Source organism: Plectropomus leopardus, chromosome 11, assembly GCF_008729295.1.
Source record: "Plectropomus leopardus isolate mb chromosome 11, YSFRI_Pleo_2.0, whole genome shotgun sequence".
Classification (NCBI taxonomy): domain Eukaryota; kingdom Metazoa; phylum Chordata; class Actinopteri; order Perciformes; family Serranidae; genus Plectropomus; species Plectropomus leopardus.
In genome coordinates, this window is record NC_056473.1 from 19,624,611 (window position 1) to 19,649,026 (window position 24,416).

At 38.8% G+C, this 24,416-nt stretch overlaps 1 protein-coding gene across 1 annotated transcript in view; it reads left to right on the top strand.

Annotated features, from left to right (window-relative positions):
• The first annotated feature begins 844 nt into the window (after positions 1-844).
• zgc:173742 (DNA topoisomerase I, mitochondrial) overlaps positions 845-24,416 on the top strand; it is a 33,428-nt gene continuing 9,856 nt past the window's right edge. The window contains exons 1-14 of the mRNA XM_042496221.1: positions 845-945; positions 1,210-1,337; positions 2,589-2,643; positions 3,629-3,675; positions 7,550-7,669; positions 8,773-8,860; positions 8,988-9,115; positions 9,287-9,402; positions 10,982-11,103; positions 14,784-14,906; positions 15,076-15,263; positions 16,162-16,306; positions 17,965-18,108; positions 18,624-18,866. Coding sequence (XP_042352155.1) covers positions 1,225-1,337; positions 2,589-2,643; positions 3,629-3,675; positions 7,550-7,669; positions 8,773-8,860; positions 8,988-9,115; positions 9,287-9,402; positions 10,982-11,103; positions 14,784-14,906; positions 15,076-15,263; positions 16,162-16,306; positions 17,965-18,108; positions 18,624-18,866 — 1,632 coding nt within the window. The 5' untranslated portion in view covers positions 845-945; positions 1,210-1,224. The remainder of the gene's footprint in view (positions 946-1,209; positions 1,338-2,588; positions 2,644-3,628; positions 3,676-7,549; positions 7,670-8,772; positions 8,861-8,987; positions 9,116-9,286; positions 9,403-10,981; positions 11,104-14,783; positions 14,907-15,075; positions 15,264-16,161; positions 16,307-17,964; positions 18,109-18,623; positions 18,867-24,416) is intronic.

Genomic DNA, 24,416 nt, shown 5'->3' on the forward strand with positions numbered 1-24,416 from the left:
GTGTAATCAGTGAATTTCCAGCTCAGCTCCTACAATAAGTCTAAAATACACTGTGGAAACTAAATAGTTACATTCAGATTGCTAAGGTGAAAAAATGCTCCACTGAAACCCATTCAAATTGACATTTTTGATCCCACAGCCATCCAAGCATAAAAACATGACAAAAATCATGACAAAAACCTGGCATTTAAAGGGTTAAATTTCTAAAAAAAAAAAAAAAGTAAAGAATATGTATTAGTAGGACTGATATTGGTTAAAAAATACTCTGTGAAAGTAGGATATAATATAAATGTATAATATTTTTATAGCCTTATTCTGAAAAGTGCATTTTGTGTACAGAGCGGTATGAATGTGAGTATTTCACACAAAAAATAATAATGTATAAAAATCAATGTCGCTGCTAATCACTGACACATCCCAGTCAGTCATCTTAAAAAACACTTTGCATGTAGTTTATTGAAAATAATTCATTTTTTGTGGGTTTGTTTTGTTTTTTCATCTAAAAACATAGTGGCATCATGACAGAAGCATGGCATTTAAAGGGTTAGCATATTCTATTGTGATCATAGGCATATATATGAAGATCTTCTCTGCAACAATTACACTAAAGGGGAAACCGGGGGGAACACTCTTTGACAGGGGAACACACTTCGATACAACAACGAACTTCAACACAAGTCATCACCACGGGAGTTAAACGTAGGGCACCCTGTCTACACAGGTAACAGAATAATCCGGGTCACAGAATACGGCATAACATCACCGGGTCTGGCAACCCACGAAACTTCCTCAGCCAATCAGAATTCAGCTGGAGTTGACAAGCGCTCAGTTTGTGCTAGTGGGCTCAAAGCTAGCAAAGTCGGGCGGCCATCAAATGAACTCAACCGCCTAAAACGTCTGTATTTCCCACGAAATATTTCCCAGTATTTGTCGACGTTGTATGCGGTAAGCGAGTCACATCGTGCGGTAATGTTACATTTTACTCTAGAAATAAAATGTTCCGCCAAAGTACAGCAAGATACATTTGGTTTAAGCCGGCTAAAGTTAACGTATTTTTTCTGCCGTTGTTAGCTAACGTTAGCTAGCTAATTGGCTAACCTGGAAAAGCCAGAACTTTCCATGGCAGTGATCATTTTTAACTTTGAACCTTTTCCCACAACCGCTACGTGTATTTGCTTCCAAACATTTGATGTCCACTTTGCTCTACAGAGGTTCATGTGAGAGATGGGACGAGAGAAGGACGCTAAAGGAGAGGAGAAGGCCAAGCATAAGGCAAGGAAGCTGAAAAAGCTAAGCGATAACGAAAGCGCTGGTGCCGGGGGAGATACGATGAACAGGTGAGGAGTGTGTGTGTGTGTGTGTGTGTGTGTGAAAAGCTGTGTAGCAAAAAAAAAAATGCTGACAGGCACAATTTAGCTAGCACTCAGTCATTATTTAGTCACATGCCATTATCTAATACGTTACCTGTATGGTTACCTTGTCATAGTTGTCAAGTTAGAGCAGCTGCCTAATAATATATGCATGTGAGCTGGCAACAGCACATCCAACATCTGTTCAGCATCAGTATAATCCACACATCAAAGCTGTTTTTTTTGCACAGATCCTGCAAGTAGCATTGCCTTTCATGTTGTTGAAATGTGGAGACAAATTAATGTGGATTAAAAAAAATTTGCAATGGTGATAAATCAGACGAGAGTGAGCCATATGGCAGTATTTGTGTGCTACTAAAGGTCCGAAAAGAATGCTTCGTTGGCTGAGCTGTGGAGCAGGCCGGTGGCATTGAGTGCATGCATTCATTTCACTGAGTACACTGGGTACTCCATCTTCATATGAATAAATTAATTTACCTTGATATCTGATGCGTTTATTACCATGCATATGTGAGCAGACAAATGAATGTGGAGTGATCTGTCACTGGCTTGTGTAATTGATGAGAGCAGGGAGATGAATAGACACCTGTAAGCGCTACTGGCAGTGGAGCAGGCGGCTTTCTGTGACAGCTAGCCTTGTGTTTTTTTCATGGCACACTGACAGAATTACTGATTAAGTTTCAACTTATCGTCATCAACTATGAGACTCATGGAACAAATTTTCCTGAACATAAAAGAGCCTCTTGCTTTCAAAGTTGTACTGCCTGAGTCTGATGTAAAAACTGGGAATTCTGAGTTTTAAAAATGCACATATCTTCAGATAATTGCTGCTCAGTTTCATGTTACATCCAGGGTGGAAAGGTTAGACCTAAAAGAACCATATTTTTGGGGGGTGGGGGGGGGGGTCTGATGAGACAGCGCTGGTCCGATTGGTGGCATTTATAGGGTTGTCTGATTAGAATGATACTAACTAGGCAAGGACATGAATGTAATATCAGCTATGTGAACCTATGTGAATCCTACACTTGATTAAAGTGTAGCTCAAGCTTGCTCTTTGGGGTCTATTTAGTCATGTCACAGTTAAAGGGAAAGCAACCTCCTCCTTTTAGATCTACAATATTTCTCTTAACTGCCTGTGTGTTACAAATTCTGCATCACTGACAAGCCTTTTTCCATTTCTTTTTTATCCCTGTTTCATCTTGGTAACCTGATGTGCAGTACAAGGTCAACTAAATCCACAGAGAAAACTTATAATGGAAAATCGCACAAGAAGGTGAGCAGCTCATTTTCTTCTCTACTTTCTATACTGCACAGGACTAGACATGCCTACAATTTGATCAGATGTCTGGTTTTGTCAGAGGCTGATGTAGAATATCTCAATGGAAATTCAGTGTTGTCTCAGCCAGGGGGAGGAATTGTGGTGGTCATGAGAGTTCACCACTGACTCGTGCGTTGTCTGGAATAACAGGTCAAATATCAGGGTGAAGATTCCAGTCCCAGTTACCCACTGACCTTAGCTCACACACAGCTGCAGTATGTGCGACAGCTCCTAACTAGGTTACCTTCATGATATTAGATTTCCACATTCTTGCTAGGAAATATTTACATGCAGACCAATACCCAGGCCAGTGGAAGTAATTGTCTTACTCTTATCTTAATCTTATCTTAATTATTCCAGCTTTTAACCAAGAGCCTCAGATGGAGGATTTCCCACAAATTCATACATGTGGCCACCACATTCAAAACATCTGCCGCAACAGATAGCTTTTATATTTTTGGAGCTGGACTGTTCAGTAGGAGTGCTGTTGAAACACAGTACATATACTGCGCTCTGGGTACAGATGGAGCACCAGAATACCAGGCACAGTGTAAGTGAAACCTAATTGTTAATTGCAAAGGGTATAACAGTTTGCATTCACTGCTTTTAGCAGGTTCTCCTCTCATCCATCAATATGATCTGATCACCTATGATTGAACTGACATATCAGTTATCCACTCAAAGTCAAACCACTGAGATCCTCTGAGGGAAAAAAAAACAACAACTCATTAAGTGTTCCACTGGTGCTGCATTCACTGACCTGCAAAAACAACGGAATGTAGAGAGGGGACATGGAGTGATAAAAAAGGGACACACACACACACACACACACACACACACACACACACACACACGAACAAACAGCACAGTCGGAAACACTGGTACATGTTCCTTAATTGCAGTTATGCTGTGTTGAACTCAGTGCATGTCCTCCCCTCAGGTCAAGACACCAGACACTGAAACCCTGGAATCACCCAGCAGTCCCAGGTAGGGATGAAATCATATTTGTAGACCTTATCTTATCTAAGGTTATGATAATAAACTGACAAACTACCATGGAGCCATACTGCCACAAATGTTATTTTTCACACTCTTCCTCTGTTCTTACCTCCTGAGGTGCTGGAAATTATTTTCTTGTGTTTTGATGTTCACTGGCCCTGGACAGAAGCCATTCCCATTTTATAAGTTGTATTAAGCTGTCTCTCAGAAAATTAATTTTACTCTGCGCTTAAGACAAATATCTGTGGCTTGTCAGGGAAGAAATAAATGAGGTTGCATGGTTTGAGTAGTTGGATGCTCAGCTGGGTGTTGCTGGGATAGCAGACTTTGGCCGAAGGCCTGCTGTGTTGAATCTGTCTCACAGCAGTGTTTCTACAGAGCTGTTAATGGTTGTTTCCCAGATATGGACTTAACACACCCCAATACATCTAGTGACATTTTAAAGGAGATGTCAATTGGATAAACTATTACGATAAATCCTGGCTTTTAATGTTTCCTCTAAGATTTTTCTTTTTTTTTTCTCTTGAACGGCTCAGGTGGAAGCTGCGCTAGTTTAGTGGGTATCATGCAGGGAGGAAAGTTAAGGGCTCGCAGCAGAGTTAGGGAAGAAACATAAGGCTATTAGAACCATAGACCGTAAATGTCAATGGACGCAGTGACCCACCACCATATGTATAGCTTTTTATGGATTTTGCTCAGTGGTGCAGTATTTTAAAAAAAAAAAAAAAAAAAACCCAACATGTCCATTTCTACACACTCACCTTTTCCCTCTCTCTACAGTAAGCAGTTGATCTGAACAGCTTGGCAACAGCACACACTTAAATTTTCAAAGTAAACTAAAAGAGAACAGACAGGGAGTTACACAGAGGCATCTTCCATGTGTGTAATTTGTAATGAAAATAAAAAGAGCTTTGGCTCACAAGTAGTTTTCCTACTGTGAAGGTTACGAGCATTGATGTGTCAGCATGAATGTGATTGTTACACATTGTGACACCTGCAGGCAGGCAGCGGGGTTTCTGCATTCATGTCATCATGAAAATGACTTTGTCCCTGAGGGGAACTGATGCACAAAACCTTATGCACAAAGGGAACCTGTTGAAACCAATTTGGTCAGTGTTGCTGTTGGGGCCCAACCAATATAGATTTTTTTGGAGCCCATACTGATATTAGGGAGTAAAAAATTACAATAACTGATATATCGACCGATAAATTTTTACATTTTCAAAAAATATATAAATAGGCCCTCAGATATGGTTCAAACACTTTTGACAAATATGAATTAGAGGTAGAGCATTTTCCTGTTTTACAATACTTCTCTTTACAAAAATGAGTGCAGGAACATTTTATTGTAAACATCAGTGTGGTATGATGTGTGGGGCAAGAAGAATGTGAACAACTCTAATTAACAACGCCCCTTTTAGTATTTTTACTTTTTAACAATAAAGATCTTAAATTTACAAAATGAAATGCAAAACTGCAGTAAACCTCTAGGAAATAAAATAACTATATAAAAAAGGACAAGTGTATAAATGAAGTATGAGGTAAATCTTGTCACATGTCCCCTTCAGTTCCAGAGTCCTTTGATCCCTCAAAACTGCACAAATATTACCAGAGAACTCCAGAGTATGAATGGACTATTTGTGTTGTGCAAGTGTGATTAAGACTAAAATCAGTAATTATTTTGGCACTGTACAGGTTTTCGTGTGGGCGCTTGCTGGAAAAAAAAGTACAGCATAAATAGCAAAAGGGCAGTGGTGTAGTGTCCGAAACCTATTTCCTCTAAAAGGTAAAACAAAGGTCCTGAATCATCTTTGTTTTACGTCTGAATTTGAACATGCACAATGTTTCAAGCAAAAACCAGATGGAGTCAGAGCAGTGAACCTGGGGGAAGGCTCATTATTCTCAATAAGAAGCTATCAGAGGTCATACTGTAGGAGTTCAGAGAGAGTGCACAAGGCTGAAACAATGTGTACCAGGTAGTTGCTAACATAGGGGCTTGTAATTAGGATTTAGTAAGTCAGTTTGGCAATTACATGCTACAGCGCTTCACATTTTCTCAATTTTCCCCAAAATAGCTGTTATTTGAAAGAAAGGAGAACACTGTTATTTATTAGCCGTGGTGTCTCTAATGTGTTGATTTTTTGAGCTTTTCCCTACCCATCAATTCCTCACTCTACAGGGAAATCCAAGCTTGCAGTTGTATAATTATTATTTCTTATTTCTAATTGCTGTAATTATGTCATTATCATTACTGTTTCAATAATGTTGCTTAATGACCATAATTATGTGTGATTTCTTGTGGTCACTGTGTCGTCATTCTGTGCTTAAGGCAGGGTTTGTCAAATAGTGGCCCGCATGCAATACGCGGCAAGCCAAAGCTTTCCAATCGGTCCGCTGAATACTTATTCATAAAATATATATACTATACTTTATATATATATATATATATATACTATAAAAAATGCATTACAGCATTTAGAATATGTAGTGTTTCTTTGTCCGATATTGAAGCAACTGCAAAAGATTTTGAGGTGGAAATAATTTTATTAGGAATTATTTAACCACCCAAATATGTGCGTTTGTTCCGCGGGTCATAAAGACATTATAAATCCATCTGTAAGCTTATTATTAGTGGCAGTGATAAGGCAGGTTTGGTAAGCTTACTAGAAAAATATCAAATGTCAAAAAGTTGCCGAGCAGCGTCCTGAAGTTATTAACATTTCACAGAAACATTGGTGCAGTTGTTCACCTTGTCTCTCCCTCTCTGGGACTCTTCGCTCTCTCTCTCACACACACACACATACATAGATTCAGATGCTGCAGCGCTCAGTCTGTCTCTGTGCAGCCCGTTCTCACTCCCGACTCATCAGATATCAGTCAGTGGATTGCGGCGTCAGATGAGAATGTGTTTCTCTGTCCATGTCTCTGTCCTTAGTCCTCACAAATGCGCTACCATAATGCATAAAGGTTACAGGTCTGGTCAGGTCGGGTGTTGATTAACCCATAATTTGCTGATTGGGTGGTGCACGTTGGATAAGTGAAGGTGGAATAAATTCCCTTCTTTTATATATGGGATACTCCTTGGGCCATATCATCATGCAAGAATGGGGACAAACTTTAACATTTTGTTTTATCTTTTTTCCCCCACCTTCCTCTTATTTTACATATTGTTTTTTTTAACATGTCATTTTATCTTATTATTCTTATTATTACCCTTTTTAAAAAAAAAAAAAAAAAAATATATATATATATATTCTGTTGCCAGCAGTGAGGCAGACAGCAGTATATATATACATTTATAAAATTTCAGCACCTGCAGTTCTGCTTGGAAAAGTGTTGGCCCTTTCACAAATCTAGTTGATGACCCCTGGGTTAAGGTTTTCTTTTTTCTGTCTCTGTTCTGCATGGCGGGGTAATTTTGTCCTAATTCTGTTGCCAGCAGTGAGGCAGACAGCAGTTAAAAAAATAAGCTTTTACTCTGCCTTGTGATTAGCTGGTTGTGAAGGAGCTAATTTGAAATCAACAGACAAAATTGAGGGAAAAAAAAAGAACAAGACCTTCGAAATGTTTTTGTTCGAGTACAAAAACATTTAAAAAAGAAGGACTCCAATGGGGTCAAATGGGGTTTTTAAAAATGAATTAAGTTTAAAAAATGACTTTCCCTTGTAAACTCTATTTTAAGAGGGGTGACTGTTATTTCACCATAAGTTTGTGCTGTGTGTTTAAAAACATGAAAATTATTGTACCTTTATGAGGCTACAAAACTTTTGACTGAATAAAGCAACCAACAACATTAGGATAACAAGTTCATTCAGTTTTATGTTATAAATGGACCATGACTTTTTTCCTTTTTGGGATTTAGAAAGTCAGTCAAACATGAGCCAGAGGATGACGACTTCACTGTGAAGAAGAAAGGGCTGAAACGGAAAAGAATTAAGGATGAGACCATTGAGGGGCCTTCACACTCTCCTGCCACACCTATGTGAGTTTTTGTACTTGTGCAAAGTGTACTTGTGCACAAGAGCCAAAAGAGGCATGCACCAAGAAATATTCTGACTAAAAAAAACATGCCTTTTATAAAACCCAGATCAACAGGGAATTGTCCTGTCTTCTACACATCCACATTCAACTGTAAGTGCAAACCACCCTGTGAATGTTGGTGTATAGAAATGAGCCTGCTGATCAATGGCTCTTTAATTCATAGCAAAAACGGAGTGTCTCCACAGTATTTATATGTTTACAGCAGCAAGACAGATTGTTACAATCATTGGGATCCCCTACCCAGGGAAATTAATTGACGATGGATATGGAGCAGAAAGATTGTGCGAGAGCTGTCACTGGCTTTATTTGCAGACTTTTCTAATTTACACACTCCATATGTTCTGGTGGTGAAGATGTGCAGGTCGTGAGGTGATTGGAGAAGGCAGCCAGTAAGCGTGTGTGGCAGCCAGTGCAGTGTCTCCAGTGCCCTCTGTGCACACACAGTCTTATTCACTGCAGAAATTTTAAGACTGAGAATTATGTCACTTGAATCAGATTTGGCTGTTCAATACGAATAATCGATTATAAGTTCCCTTTTCTCTATAAAGAGTTTTAGAGTTGGAACGATGGCATTCATGTAAAATAGTAAACAAGGTAACTGCGCTTAAGGTGTATTGAAGTGTTGAACATTTTGACAGTACTAGATATCAAGCAAAAGCCACAGACTGTAATCATTAAGTTGATGTGAGCTGGAAATTCACCTTTTCTATACAGAAGGCAGAAGATAACGTTATCTCAGAAGCTGACCGGGGCAAAGCCTCTCATTCTCTGGGCAGCTGCTTCCTTGTCTACAGCTGCTTGAACAGAAGAGCAGCGTGAATGTGAGGAGCGCTCCCTCTGCTGCTAAATGAATTGCCCCCACCAGTGCACATAGCCTTTCTTTAATTTTAGAGTATGCTTAACATATTTGTTTAATCATCTGGAACATGTGCTAATTTTTGTGTTTAAATGTTTGAATTTGATAGTTTATGAACTTCCCACCCTTAATGTTTTTCCATTTTGTGTAAGCTGTTAGTATTCTCTCTGTGTTGTGGGTACTTGCAGATCAGAGAGGAAAAATAAGCGACACAAGCAAGAAGGAGAAAATGATGTAGTAGCTCAGAAAGACAAGTCAAAGAAGAGAACAGAAAAGGTAAACGTCTGTCTTCACAAAGTAATCTGTCTCCATCAATAATACTTTTGCTGTATGAAGTTTGCTGGAGATGCAGTTCAAGATGGGAGTGTTTGAATTCACATCTCGAGTGTTTTTCTCTGCACAGACGGTAAAGAAAGAGGAAGGAGAGCATCCAGTCTCCAAAAAACCTAAGAGGACAAAGGAGGAGATTGACGAGGCAAGACAGCTGAAGATCAAAAAGAAGGAGGAGGAGGAGCAGAGTCGCTGGAGATGGTTGGGAAATGCTGCTCATTTTTGTCTTGCATTGACCTGGCCCCACACCCACACCCACTCACATGCGCACACAAACAAACATACAAACTAGAACCACATTGGGAACCTGAGAGCAGCAGTTTTCAGTTTCTCAAATGCATCCTCCTTTTTTCATCATCTCCTTTCTGTCAGGTGGGAGGAAGAGAAGTATGAAGATGGGGTGAAATGGAAGTTCCTGGAACACAATGGGCCCTACTTCCCTCCTGAGTACCAGCCTCTTCCAGACGACGTTAACTTCTACTATGATGGTCAGTTGAGCTTGAAGTTGGATGTGTCACAAAGAAATAATCTTGGTACCTCTCAGGAGCTGTTGAGACCATTTAGAGTTAATTCATACATTTTAAACAGTATCATCACTTTTTGACAATTTTCTGGCTTTTTGTTTCTTTTTTAAAAGTGTCTTAACTTGTGCTTTACAAAATCAGCATAAAAGCAGCAAAAAGTAAAAGAATAAATTGGAAAAGGCAGAAGTAGTGATATCAAAAATAAAAATTTGTTGATAACAAATTAAGATGAATAACATAACAGCACAATGTGTAAAACTACACAGCATGAAATAAACACAAGTTAAAACAAGTCAACATATCATAATCAAAACGAAGCATACTATACTAGGCTATAATCAATGTATCGTGGCTAGTTCCATGTACAATGTATAAAATGACTTAATCATGAACATTGAGTTTAAATTGTGTCGTGTTTTTTTTAGCCACCGGCATGAGATTTGCTTCAGTGTTTCGTTCTTCACTCTCTCTCCTACAGCTCTCTGCCTCTCCTACAAAAAGCAGGGCTTTTGCAGAGCTCCAAACCATGACTATTTAGTTGCATTTTGCAACCATGGAGCACCACCATGACTTGCTACTATTATTAATAAACAAACTGAAGAGCTGTTAGTTTGTTTCCAGCTTACAGAGAATAAATCATCACATTTAAAGGTGCTGTGTTAACCATATAACTCAATGAGTGGTAGTGGCGGCAAGCAACGCCTGGTGCCTTTCTATCTGCAGAGCTCGGATCGGGACTATTGAGTCAGCACGAAGCGCCAGTGCGACTTGAAAATCATTGCAATATATGAACTAGAGAGCTGTTAGTTTCCAGCTTGCAATGCATGAATCATACCCCAATTACAGTTTAACTGTCTGCTAATGCTAACATCCAACTGTTGACTGGAAGCTTCAAGTCCACAGCTGTTTTAAAAACAAATTCTAAACAAAAATGTAGATTCTCAAACTTAATGGTAGAAATTAAAACCAAACAGAGTGCAAAGTCAGATTTATGTGGAACAGTGGACAAAGTTGCATGATGTACAACACATGAGCTATTGGAAGTGGGCAGATCCATGGATAAAGGTGTACAGGCGCGCACGCGCATGCACACACGCACACACACAAACACAAACATAATTGCAACTTTAGGTTGCTTTAGGTGTATTGGGTCAAACCTTGATTGATGACCGTAATTGCTTTTGCTTTGTTAAGCAGTCAAGCCACCACAGCATCCTACTGGGACTTGGTTTGATCTGTTAATTCCCGTGCTTGCATGCACTTGTTTGTAGCTCAATCTTAGTAGTGGCCCTGAATGTAGATGTTTGTCCTTGTGTCTGAGCCTACCTCTATAAATTAACGGATTAGTCTGACAGGACTCAAGAGGGGTGCTAAGGGGTGTTAACAACATGTGGAATTTTGATCTGAGCTTCCAGAGTTTTTTTGTTTGCTTTTGTAACCTGTATGTTTGGACATTTAGTCCATGAAGCAAATTCATATTCTTGTGTTTTAGTCTGTTGTTGAATGAAATTAAAATGATGTGCTTGTGTTTGTTTGTGTGCAGGTAAGAAGGTGAAGCTGAGCCTGGTAGCTGAGGAGGCGGCATTGTTCTTTGCCCAGATGTTAGACCACGAGTACACCACCAAGAAGGTGTTTAGGGAGAACTACTTTGAAGATTGGAGGAAGGTAAGAAAGTCTTAGATCCTGTCATTTTTGGGAGATTCGAAAGCCCCCCTAACTAATCCTCTAAACTGACACCTTCAGCTTAGAGGTGTATCTCTCATATGAAAAATAAACTGGAAACAAGGCCTTTAAAATGTTAAATAAAAGACATTTCCATGCTTTACAGCGGTTTTGTAAGATTTTCTAAATGTGAAAAATTGTGTTTTTTGTCGAGCAGCACTTTCCTGAGTGCTGCTATGGTGATGACGACTTACAGCTTTGTCAAATGTAATTTTGTATCTACATGAGTGCTTTGTTTTTGTCAAAACTCAAACTGTTGTTGAAGTGAAAAAATGCAGTGTCAGCCTCTCACAACGTCAGCTCCAGAAACGTTCCCTTGATAACACCCGAGTACAGTATTTGTTGTCTTCATTCCAGCTTTGTGTTGTAAATTGTGGAATATATGCGTGTGAAGTACGGGTTGCATGTGTTGGCTGTGGCTGGTACCTGCAAGCTGGTGTCTGTCAGGATGTCCTCTGTATAGAAAAAACACCGTGCCAAGCCCCAAGGCATATCATGCAGAATTAATTTTGCGCTGCTTAGTGCTCAATGCACTTGAAAATACGATTTGTGTGAAGGCATTGATATGCTAATCCATACAAGTAGCTCCCCTGCATATGAACAAATCCAATTAAACTGTTTTATTATAGCCGGAAAAAACTCTTCTCGCTCCACTGCCCTCAGTGCCCGCCCACCATCAGGTGTCAGTCATGCTTAGACACGCAGACTGACTGTGTGTCGATACTGTTGAAGTGTTTCTGGTGAGAGGTGTGTGTTTGTGCGTGTGTGATGATCTAGAGGTATGTTTTTTCATTCCATCTCCTGTGATTCTGGATGAAACACCTGGACTGAATCAGTAGTGCTCTGAAAGCTTAAAAGACAAGAGTATTTCTCTGTATCCCTGATGTCTTTAGGTTAGATCCCCACACAAATCTTTGCTACATTGTTATCTTTTTATGTGTTAAATAATAAATGTTAGGCTCTATGCCATATTTTGATAGGGCTGTTGCTGTTCGAACTCGATACTGGTACTGATACCTTGATTTTGATACCGTTTCCTGAACAACACTTTTTTCAACATCATCAGTTTTATAAATCCATTTGAACTAACCCCCACCACACACACACACACTCAAAGCAGTTTAATAACATAAAAAATATGAACCCAGTTACCACAGGTTTAACTTAAAGTCCATTGCCAGACACTTTTTATACACTGATATTTTTTTTCCCACATAAAAGCTAAAAATAAATTTTGAAAAGGAGCTGGAAGCAGGTCTACGATTTCTACATCAGAAAATTCGCTTATGGTAATTTTTGCTTTAGCTCTCCATTCTGAGATTCAGCCAAACATTTTTGTGCCTCATTCAGACCTAAACTCCGATGAGAACTCTGTTGTGCAGCAAAATTGGCGACGAGCAGATGTATCAGAATGGTGACTGTTGTTAGCATCTTTTATATTTGCTGTTTGCTAGCTTTTTAACTAGGAGGCTAACTTGCAGTGTCTCACAAAATGTTTTTAAAACATACAATATTCACTACTATTGGGATTTTGGTAGAAAGCAAAAGGAAGCTCCAGGGTCTGGGTTGTATCCAAAACATTCGCACTCTACCATGTTTGCTGTCAAAACTTTTATTATGGTAATGTTAACTCTGCTCTCTGTACTGAAGTTTGATATTTAAGCACACAAACAATATCTTAGATTACATGGATCTCTGTTGAAATCATCACACCTGTTACGGTAATAGTAGTTTAGTAAACAACCATGTACAGGTGCAAAATTTCATGTCTGCTACACATTATCTGTTAAAACCCCAGTCATAGGGCCGTCCTCAGTAATTTGATGGAGATTTTGGAGGACGATCTGTGGTTGGGCTTGAATTCTTGGAGGAAGATGGTTGCAGTCTGTTTTTCTTGCAGTCAAACACAAAGCAACTTCCTGCTTGCTCATTGCATCACGTGCAATTGGCAACAAGCGGATTAAAATGGAGCAACATTTTTGTTCTCCTTCAGACATTGTTTTACACCCCTTAAGATACAACCATACATACACACATGAGCCCAGTCTCCGGCTGTAATGCAGTGCTTTTCCTGAATGCCTATATGACATGTAACATTAGACATCCAATCACCAGCTTTAATAGAGCTTTGTAAAAAAATGCTTTTTGGCTAGCTGAAGCTGATGAAATGCACTCCTTAAGCATCAAAATTTGGTACAGCATGACAAGGCTTTTTTCGATGCTCGATTGAAGCAGGTGCAATATAAGTATTAAAGCTCAGTACTCAGCCCTGGTTTGTGATGAGTACTGCTGTAGCAATACTTGAGGACAATAAGATCAAGATCTCCAGCTTATTAGCAGTTTACTGTTGCATTCTCCTGCCTAAGGCCAATTTGACCCTAAGAGTAGACATTCACTTTGGGATTTTTGCTCTACACAGGCACATATTGGCCTCCTGCTGCAATAGCTTTTTTGTCCAAGTCCATTTGAAAAACCTCTCATGTTGTCATGACATTTTAGCACCAGAAACTTTTGATATGAACCATGCAGCCTCCACTGAATTGCTCTGTGTTGCTGCTTTGTTAGCGACTTCTTTGGACCTCCACAAGGGGTGACGCCTTGTGCAGTAACTTTAGAAAGACGACGATTATAATTGAAACTCAGCTGCTGCCGTTGCTACTGCCTTCAGTATACTGCTGTGTCAAGACTGTTTGTTCGTCTAAGTCCAAAAAGGTTCAATTTAGCTCACCAGATAAAGTTATATAAATGCATATAACAGTTATATAACAGCAGTCGAAACTGTAAAGGTAGGAGAAGCAACACTAGCCATGAAAAAGAACAGCTACATAATGTATTTTCATCTTGTTTGGCAGTAGCTTCTTAGGAGGAAATGGTGTATGCTCTGGCCTTTCATAATGATGCCACTTTTTCTTTCTCTGTCTGCTCATCCTCCATGAAGATGAGTACTTAAACAAAAGGTCACTGACCTGTTTTGATCATGCTCATCTTATTTGTTTTTAATGATGCATTATTGTATAATGTCCTGTTTGATAAAGGTTCTGGCTCCCAGTAAATTGAATAAAGTAGAAGTGTGCAGATCCTTTTTGTCTTTTTTTCCTTCAGCTCAAGATTTAGACTCAGCACTGATAAACTGTTGGAATATGCAAACTTTCTGTGATCAATATTGAAGAATTAGTTAACAATTCATTTGGTTTCATCAGTATTTCCCAGCTTTTACTGCTGATACTGAAAACCATTGTTGATAAAATGTATATTATTGCCATGAGAGTTATTATGGAATTTCGGAATACTTTGGCTGCAACTAGTGATATTTTTATTATTAGTCTGATATTTTTTTATGGATTTGATTGATTGTGGTCCAGCTCTGGGTAAGCATTGGAAAATTGATGGATGATTGATTGTTCAGTCTGTTAAACGTCTGTAAATAAGGAAAAATTCCCATCAGATTATAAATGACTTAGATTTACTGATGATCAAACTTGTTGCTGATTAATTTTCTTGTGTTTAAACATTTCTGTCACTAAATGGTATCCCTGTTTTTATGCAAATATAATTCACAAAAATTCCAGACTTGAGAAGGGATCACACTTAAGTGCTAAATGTTTGTGTTTGTCTCTGCTTAGGAAATGACCCATGAGGAGAGGTCACTGATAAAAAATCTTGACAAATGTGACTTTGGAGAGATCCATGCCATGCATAAAGCCAAGGTGGAGGCCAGGAAAAACATGACCAAGGAGGAAAAACTGGTAAGGTTGAAGCTTTTTTTTTTTCATTTTTATGTATGCTTTTGTTTCGATTATTTACAGTACTATCATTCTTTTAAATGTATAAAGAAGGTCAATGTTGATCATTTAGGTTTTGAATAATCGTTATCTAATTCAGGTATTATTTGTTCATGTTTGATATTTGTTGTAGGCTGTGAAAGAGGCCAACCAGAAGATAGTGGATGAGTATGGCTACTGTCTGCTTGACCACCACAAAGAGCGCATCGGCAACTTTAAGATTGAGCCTCCAGGGCTGTTCCGAGGTAGAGGAGAGCATCCTAAACAAGGCATGCTGAAGAAAAGAATCCAACCAGAAGACGTCATCATCAACTGCAGCAAGTGAGAGTGGGGCAAAGGGGTCAAACTGTATACAGAGATTTGTGACAGTGTAGTGGTGCATAAGACTTTAGAATGGGAGCATCTGTAACTAAAGGCAATTTCCCCTCGGGGATATCAATAAAGTATTTCTGATTCTGAAGTAAAGAGAGGTCTGGTATAAACTAGGATTTACTGCTTTTTGTCAGACCACTCTGTTCCCTTGTGAGGTTCCAAGGACAGAGGGATGTCGTATGCTGCAAAGCCCCCCTGAGGCAAATTGCGATTTGTGATAATGGGCTTTATAAATAAAATTGACTTTACTTGACTAGCTGGGAGACCTCAATGCATAAAGTGTTTGAAAGCTGTGGATCATAGGAAAATCATTTCAGTCTTTTAAAAATATTAGAGGTCGACCATTTCGTCGATTGATCTACACTGATTTGTATTGGCTGATTTATTTGCTTAGTCCTATTCCAAACTATTGTTATTATATCAACCTTTAAAAAAACCTTGATTGCTGAACCTCTAATTAACATGTGTCTTAGTACACAACAACATGTATCCATATTGACAGCTGCACAGGCATTAGTAATGCACTGCTACAGATAGTTTGGTGTTTGGATTATTTTCTTTAGGTAACTTCAGAAATATAGTATGTTAAAGTAGTACATCAATAAAGAATTGTAGTTTTGTATTCACTTCCAGTAACCTGGTATGCTGAGCAAAAAGTTCAGCTAAGTAAAAAGTTGTACTTTACTTAACCTCACATAGCTGGCACAACTGTAGTATTTATTTCCAGTACTGTTTTCTGTATTAATGTTAAGAAGTTTTGAGTCTCTGTGGGATGCAGTAGCTTGTATTCCAATGCTGTGAATGCTTTCACTCACATATTTCCGTGCTTTCTCTCTTTGACTGATAGAGAATCCCACATCCCAGTGCCGCCTGCTGGTCACCACTGGAAGGAGGTGCGACATGACAACACTGTGACATGGCTTGTCAGCTGGACTGAGAACATCCAGGGCTCCATTAAATACATCATGCTCAATGCCAACTCAAAACTCAAGGTAGCCTGCTAGACTGCTGCAAACAGGAAAAACATGCTCCTATGTTAAATACTTACTCAACCTTCCCACAACATCTAAACCACCATTCAAGTCTTGCCATACAAAGCAGCCTCTGTACTCAATTGTTTGCCATTAAACAATTAAAAAAAAAAAAAAAACACAAATCACACTAACCACAGAGACCAGTCACTGCGTAAACACATTCATCAATCAAATCCTCAGAATCTGCCTTGAAAAATACTCAACACAGGTTTAGATTTTTAGACAAGCTATCAAGCTTTATTGTTCACCTTTGCTTTTGCTTTGTCTCATTCTGTTAGCAAAACACTACATTGTGACAACTCCAACGAAAAGAAAAAAATGGTGGGGGCACCAGGTTTTGACATGGAAGAGGAATGTGTGGAATAAATAACTCTGGATCTGATGAATAGATTTTGATCCTTTTTTAAAAAAAAACAACAAAAAACCCAACACTAAGCAACTCAAAGCACTTGCTCACTTAGCATACACAAAACTGAACACACTTAAATAATATTAATAAAACAGCCAGTGTACAGAGATACATCCTGTTACAATATAAACAAGTAGCACTAAGACTCAGTCAGCCCAAAAATGTGCAGTCCAGTTAGTTGTATGTGAACACACATCACCAATGACTTTGCAAAAATAAAAATAAAACTCATGCGAGTTTTAGATTTAATGCTCATTCTGAATGTTGTTCCTCTACAAAAAAGTGTAGTTTGTGTTTTTTTCAAAATTATTAAGCAACTGTTTTCATTTAACTTTTAATTTTGCAAATGAACTTTTCACAGATATGGAAAGGCCAATTCAAACCCTATTAATGTTGTTTGAATCAAACAAAAACTTTTCTTTCACTTTTCTTTTGCTTACAAATTCAGAGCCTGGCGACTTAAGACCAGAACTATTATTTTGACGTTAGCTTTGTATTATATAACTACAAGCTCCAAGCACACATCCTTGTCATGGTCAATAAAGCCAAAACATGTTGTCTAGGAAATTTGCATTTTAAGTCCAAATATTTTTTTGTTTCTAGAATAATAAAATGCTATTAGGCTTTTTTTTGGCAAGTAAATGGCAACCCCTGTGAGTTTTGTGTGTTGAAAAAGACGCACGTGATGTCTTATCATTCTTTCACCCTTTCTCATTTCTCTTTAGCTCTACACTGTGTGCTCACTCTTCCTCTTCCTTCTTTCCATCTTTCATGTGTAAAGGTTAAGTTATTCCATTGTTAGTCTCCAAGACAATATGTGTGCATGTTCGCTGATGGTTGCTTTAATTGTGTTTTAGTCCTGATATATGACCAGCAGCAAACAGGCAAAGAAAATTGGCGTTTAAGTGTTATAGTTCTCTATAGTCTTATTAGTTTTCTTTTGTGTGATACACAGCCTGTGTTTGTCATGATTACCATTGTGAATACTGTTTTGATCAGGGGCTTTTCAGTGAAAATAACTTAATATTGTCATTTTGTGTCTCTTCTTTGTTCTATGTTTGCTTTTCTCCTCTTTCCTCTGTTGTTTCCCTATTGTTATGCCTATTCACTGTCTCCCTTTTTCCACTGTTTCCCTTCCTGCTTACTGTTGATTTCTCTTTGTCTACACTGATTTTCCTCCTCCCTTTCCTACTTCCATCCAATGAAGGGAGAGAAGGACTGGGAGAAATACGAGGTTGCTCGGAAACTGAAGTCATGCGTGGACGACATCCGTAACCAGTACACACAGGATCTCAAATCCAGACAGATGGACACGCGACAACGAGCTGTGGCCCTCTACTTCATAGACAAGGTCTTGTTCTAGACAAGGAAAGATGCAGTAATTAGGATACCAAATTTCACATGTTTACACACCACTAGTGCTAGAAATATACTGCTTTCAGTTTCCCAAATTCTTCGTAGTGCTTAGGTCTGATACGAGAGCTATGTGAACATATTGGAAATCAGTGCAATGTGTCTTGATTGCCTATTTTGTTTTCTCACATAACTGGATGGAAGATCTTTTGCAGTGAGATAAATGGATTCTGTGTAGCCACTTTCTTCCAGCAAACCCAAGCTAATTATCCTGGTCTGCATTGAGAAATGATAGATTGAGTGTGTGATTGCTTTTGGCTCATGCCAAAAACTATTTAAATTCTGATTCTGCTTTGTTTACTTTGTATTTCTTTATTCTACTTCAATGTCCTGTGTGTATTTGTACATATTTTATAGTCATTTGATTGGCACCTTTGCTCTGTGAATGGGAGGTATGGTGGTGAATATGTTGATTTGATGGGTATTTATCTCCATCTTCTGACCCCGAAAAAGCTGGCACTGAGAGCTGGTCATGAGAAGGAGGAGGGAGAGACGGCAGACACAGTTGGTTGCTGCTCACTACGCGTGGAGCACATCACCCTTCATGAGAGGCTGGAAGGCAACGAGTGTGTGGTGGAATTCGACTTCCTGGGTAAAGACTCCATTCGCTACTACAACAAGGTCCCTGTCATCAAGAAGGTAAAGGGACAAAAGGCCAACAAAAGCACTTTCACACACGTTCATTCCTACTTTCATGTTTGTTTAACAAAAAAAGGGAATACAAGGCAACTCTGTCCATTCTTAGTAGAGACAGACCTCAGCAAAGTAAGGGCTGTTCATTGCAATTCTATTACAAAACCCATATATTTCATTATAATAATCTAGATTTTGCTCTTTGAGTTTTGGCAGGAGTCCCTGCAGAGAAGGTCACTTGCATGCATATCGACATGCAGAGAGCCTGAAGCAGAGAGGGAACTGAGAAATGTCCTCCGGGCACAGTTGTAGATTGGATTCCTGTGGCTGTGGTGGTTTAATTTGTCTCTCTGTTAGAACTGTTGATGTGCCCCTCTGCTCCAGCCTGCTGCTCCTGGATTACATGTTCATGATGGTGAATTCTTAAATCACTGACTGAGGTAACCTGGAGTTGGTCTGTGCATCATAACCTTGTTTGATGCATTCTGGTCAAGCTCATAAGAAGTACTTACTGTGGTACTGTAGGAATCATGATTTCCTTCCCTTGTGTTAAAATTCACTAGGTCGAGATTTTTATGCCACAGTGACAAGTGAGTTAGTCAGATCTTAGAATATGGTGTAATCCTTTTTCGGACCATGTTCGCTTTCCCTGTTCGATAGCGTTACATAGTTCAATGTTGCATTTATTGGTTGTCCACAAAAATCTATTATAAGGCAACACTTTGACAGACATAACTTGTGATGAGCAATGTCTTTTTTCATGCATTTTTAAAAACAAATGATCTTAAGAATTAGCAACAGAGTAATGGATAGTAAGAATGATTATTTGTTGCAGTCCCAAGTTATTTCTCATTCTTGACAACAGAATACTGAGTCTGACGGTGCATTTAAGCAACTACTTAAGAACAGCTTTTACTGCAGTTAAACAACACAGTATCAGACTTTCAACCATGCTTATTTTATCTTCAGAGTAGAAACACATCAGAGTGGAGACATATCAATACATACTGTATAAATCCTAATGAAGCCTTGACAGCATTGTGATTTCTTAAGATGTAACTCACATTAGTTTTAGTTAGACAGTATTTCATTGTTAACTGTTTTGGAAGATTTGTGTAGTCAGACATTTACAGTTAAAAGGACAGTTCACTCCAAAGTCGGAAATACATATTTACCTGTAGTGTTATTTATAGATATTTTATAGATTATTTTGGAATGAGTTGCTGAGTGTTTGAGATAGACCTTGTTGTGAGCAGTTTCATGTAGGAACTGTTTTCTTTCTACCTAACTAAATCTGCCAGCTGTACCACTGTGCAGAAGAAGTGTGCATCTAATCATAGACGAGAGGCTCATGCTCATGACAGCGTGAGATGTAAACATTGGTGACGTCCTCCTGGGCTGAGCTCTAATGTTAGCTAGTTCAGTGGTGCCAGGTTAGAAAGCAGTAGATACATGCTTCCATCTGTGTGGTGATAAGGTTGGCGGGTGTAGTTTGGCAGAAAGAAAATAGTTCTGACATGAAACTGCTCACAACAAGGTCTTTGGATTATCCTGAGTAACCATGAGAGATATTTGAGATATGAGATATTTCTGTTGAGTTTTTAAAGGTATTCTTTTTAGCGCTTTGAGCACTACAAGTCGAGTAGCTAGAACAGTCTGGTGAATTCAGAAAATTACACCACTTAACTGTAATGCAGCCTTTGAAACCAGAAAAAGACAACACTTAAGATATTACAACATCCAAAATCTAAGACAATATCTAATATTGTGTCATAATATGGATATAATATATATTGCCAGCTCTTTTCCATGGTAGAGGTCAAGTTCCAAAAACACTGGATCCTCCTTTCCCATAATGCTACTCATTAGCATCTTCATTAGACCCCAACCTGCCTTCTAAATATTTAATTATTTCAGCCCACACCCTAGTTTGTAACTCAGGCTGTCAGTCTCACCCAAACCCTGGTGACATTATGTGACCACAGGCTACAGAAAATGCTTTTCAACAGAGTGGTTCTCTCATAACATGCAAACTGAAACTTCGGTTTAAAATGCATGGTGTGCACCTTTAAGATCTGCAGTGCTGTTGCAATTCAGGGGTGGTTTTCACAGCTTAAAGACTGTGATAATGGGAGCCCTGTTGAAACTTCCTTTGAATTTTTACAGCCCTTTAGCTTTTTCACAGTTGCAGTACATCTTTAATTTATTGTTTTGAGGTTCATGGCTTCTTCCTATGTTTAAATGTAGTCTTTTTGCTTCTAGACATCAGATATCATCTGATAATAGGAAAGTAAGAATTGTAAAGAATGATAGAAGTACTGTAATTGGACGTTGAAAGGTAACTTATCTGGCATGATCTGTTTTGTCTGATTATTTACAGATTTATTTTTTCATTCACTATACAGGCATGTACTGCATATCATTTAGAAACTTTGACATCAACCAAATCTTATGAACACTTTGAGCATGCTCAACTGATGTTACTGTAAAAACTTCTCTTTGGCTAGACTTCATGCTGTTAGGTGTATAGAAAGTTTAAACTAATGCCAATGGGACAGACTTCCAACATTGGTATTGTAAAAGAACCTAAAGTAATTAGGTTTTGCAGCAACTCTTGTCAGTTGTTAGTTTATCTGATAGAGTAAATTATGATGCACACTATAATGAGCAGGTTGACTCAGGCAACAAAACAGGAAAACAAATGTGTCTTGAAACTTCTTTTAGTCTTGTTTAGTTGTCTGCAATCTGTCAAACAGCTGTCACATTTGTCTGTGTGTGCATGTATGCATATGGAAATTTCTAACCCCTCCTCTGGTCTCAGCCCATGCTATCTTCTGTTCCAGAGATGGAAAAAGAAATGTTAGCACCTGACAGCCAAAGTGTTTTGTTTCTTGGCAGAATGTATAATTATTCAAATGAGTGCATTCAAAAGCAACACATTAGCTAGAATTAATTAGTCCCTTGCATATTTTAGCATCATCAATTCCCAGGGAAATCAGTGAGATTGCTGCTAAATGTCACTTGGAATAAAATGGAATAAGGATGGAAGGAAGGAATTTCCATTTGCAACCTCAGGAGGGGTTGAAATTATTTAATCTAATACTTGGGCTTATATATTTGGCTTATATGTACTGTATATGCAAATTGTTAATTCTGCAAAAAATCTGCATGCAGCAAACATACGGCTTTTCATGGAATTAATACAAAAATGATAATGATGTGTAACCAAGCCGTGCTGTATAGGAACTGCCATTTCTGTATGTCTCATATGTAATTAAATGGAAAGAAAGAGTCATATCACTGTCTCTTAGCAGAAAGGGGGAATAGCCATTACGTTTAATGATAAGCTAGGTGTCGCACAATTATCATCCTGGCAAATCAGCAGCTGCAACATTCAATATTATTAACAATATTCTGATATTTAAAAAATAAGGCTGTAAAAAACAATGACCATAGCCACCATGATGACACCCATTGGCCTCCGGACTGCTGTTTTGAAGCCTCGAGTTCAGCATGTCTGTCATTGCCATCTTGGTTTTTTGAAGCCAAAAATGAACAAATTTTAACGAGAGGATGGAGGTGGATTTGCCTCACAGACTGAAGCCTTCCCTCACAGATAGCCGGTCACTCACTCAAGTGCCCCTGTCCTTAATTATGCGTAACTTTAAGCTTTATTAAAATGTAAATAGATGTCTTAAGTAATAGCCTGTCAACGTTTGTGAAAGCCACTGTGCCACCGACAGGCGAAGACAAATGCAGACTGGAACTGCTCCAGTGAGCAAGCAGGGCTGTAAAAGGTAGATGTTACAGAAGATGTAATAAACATTCTCAATGCTTAAGTTGCGAAAACAGTGTTTCAGCCATTAGTAGTAGTAGTTACTTGATGTAACTTAAGTTCTATGAGTTAAAGAACTGCAAGGAGAGGAAGAGGAACTAAGAAATCACCTGGACGCGGTGGAAAGATATAGCCAGATTATCATATTTTATTTAAAAAAGCAGTGCAGTGACGATAAAGACTTACAAGAGACGTATACAATAAAGACCTGCTGATGTGCATTCAGCCTCAATTTGACCCGTTCATATGAGTCAGCTGCCAGTCTGTCACTCGTGCAGATTACAGTCTGCAGTGTAGTTCATAAACTGCACTGATAAATGAGAGAATTACATCGTAACAATGGATTTCATGATCAAGGAAGTTTTTGTATCACATCGAAACTTCAGTTCATCTTCCCTTCACCTCCTCTTTTTCGTTCTCTGGTTGGATGCACTAAAGAAAGACTTTAAAAAAGTCTAAATTGATAGTGTGGGATGTTACACTCAACCAACACCAGGGAAGCCAGAGTGCAGTACATGCAAAGATGTCTTTTTTTGTATAAAAGTAATGTTAAAAAGTCCTCTTTTGCAAGCATTTGAACAAAGTTTTGTGTTGGAATTTGTGTTATTCTAAGCCCACTATCTTGAGGCAGCAGTAGCTCTGTCTGTGGGGACCTGGCTTGGGAACTGGAGTGAACCACATGGTATGAGTGAGTATGGAGTGTGAACTTGTGAGTGTGGATTTGGAGAGGTGCCATTTCACCTCCTGGGTGCTGCTGAGTTGCTCTTGAGCAAAGCATGGCACAACCAATTACTTGGACATAACCTGAGAGGGCACGCCCCTCGCTCTGATTTCTTCATACGTATTTGTATGAACAGGTCCTGATTCTATGTGTGTATTTAGGCCTGTGTGTGAATATATATAACAGAGTTTTAAAAAAAAGAATTTCCCCAAGCGGGGAAATAAAATGTACCGTGGTCTTCTTTATTACTAATAATTGGTATCGGCATTGGCCCTTAGAAAACCATATCAGTCGACCTCTATAACAAGCCATTGTTAATGTGTCTTTCCCAAATTGATGCCTCTGCAGTGACAGATCCGCACCTCAGTGTCTGTTGTCTAAAAACAAGTCCCTACTTAGTACTCAATTTGTACTCCAGGTAGAACACTAAATTACTTTATCAAATGGCCCTGGAGTGTGGGTACATTTTCAGGTGCTTTAGCATATTGTGTTGGGTATGTTCAGCCTGCTGAGCATTTATTAATTTATTTTATAAATAGGTATTTCCATTCTTAACACAGACGCACCCTAACACATCACTAAACCAATTAGGCGAGCTCACTTTGGTGTCTCTGCTTCTCTGAGACTTTTAGACACTGATTTACATTTTCATCCCAAAAGCACTTGCACTTTACATTTTTATACTTTCAGTTTGTTTGCCAAGGGGACCAAAATTACCACGCAAATCAGCCAGTGAATATGTCAGTGTGTTTTATAAAGCAATGCATCTGTTGCTATTAATTGGCGCCTTGCATATTTTACAAGTTAATTTGGGGAATGGTGCATCTGTGGAAGCCACAGAGTCACTGGAAATGTCAGATGTAATTGTGCCAGTTATACTCCTCTGGCTCTGCTCTAAGATGGACAGATGAAGTCAGGCTCCAGACACACACACACACACACACACACACACACACACACACACACACACACACACACATGTATATGTATAAATGTTTACAATTTGCCCACACTTCTATTTACATACACACACACACACACACACATCCACACACAC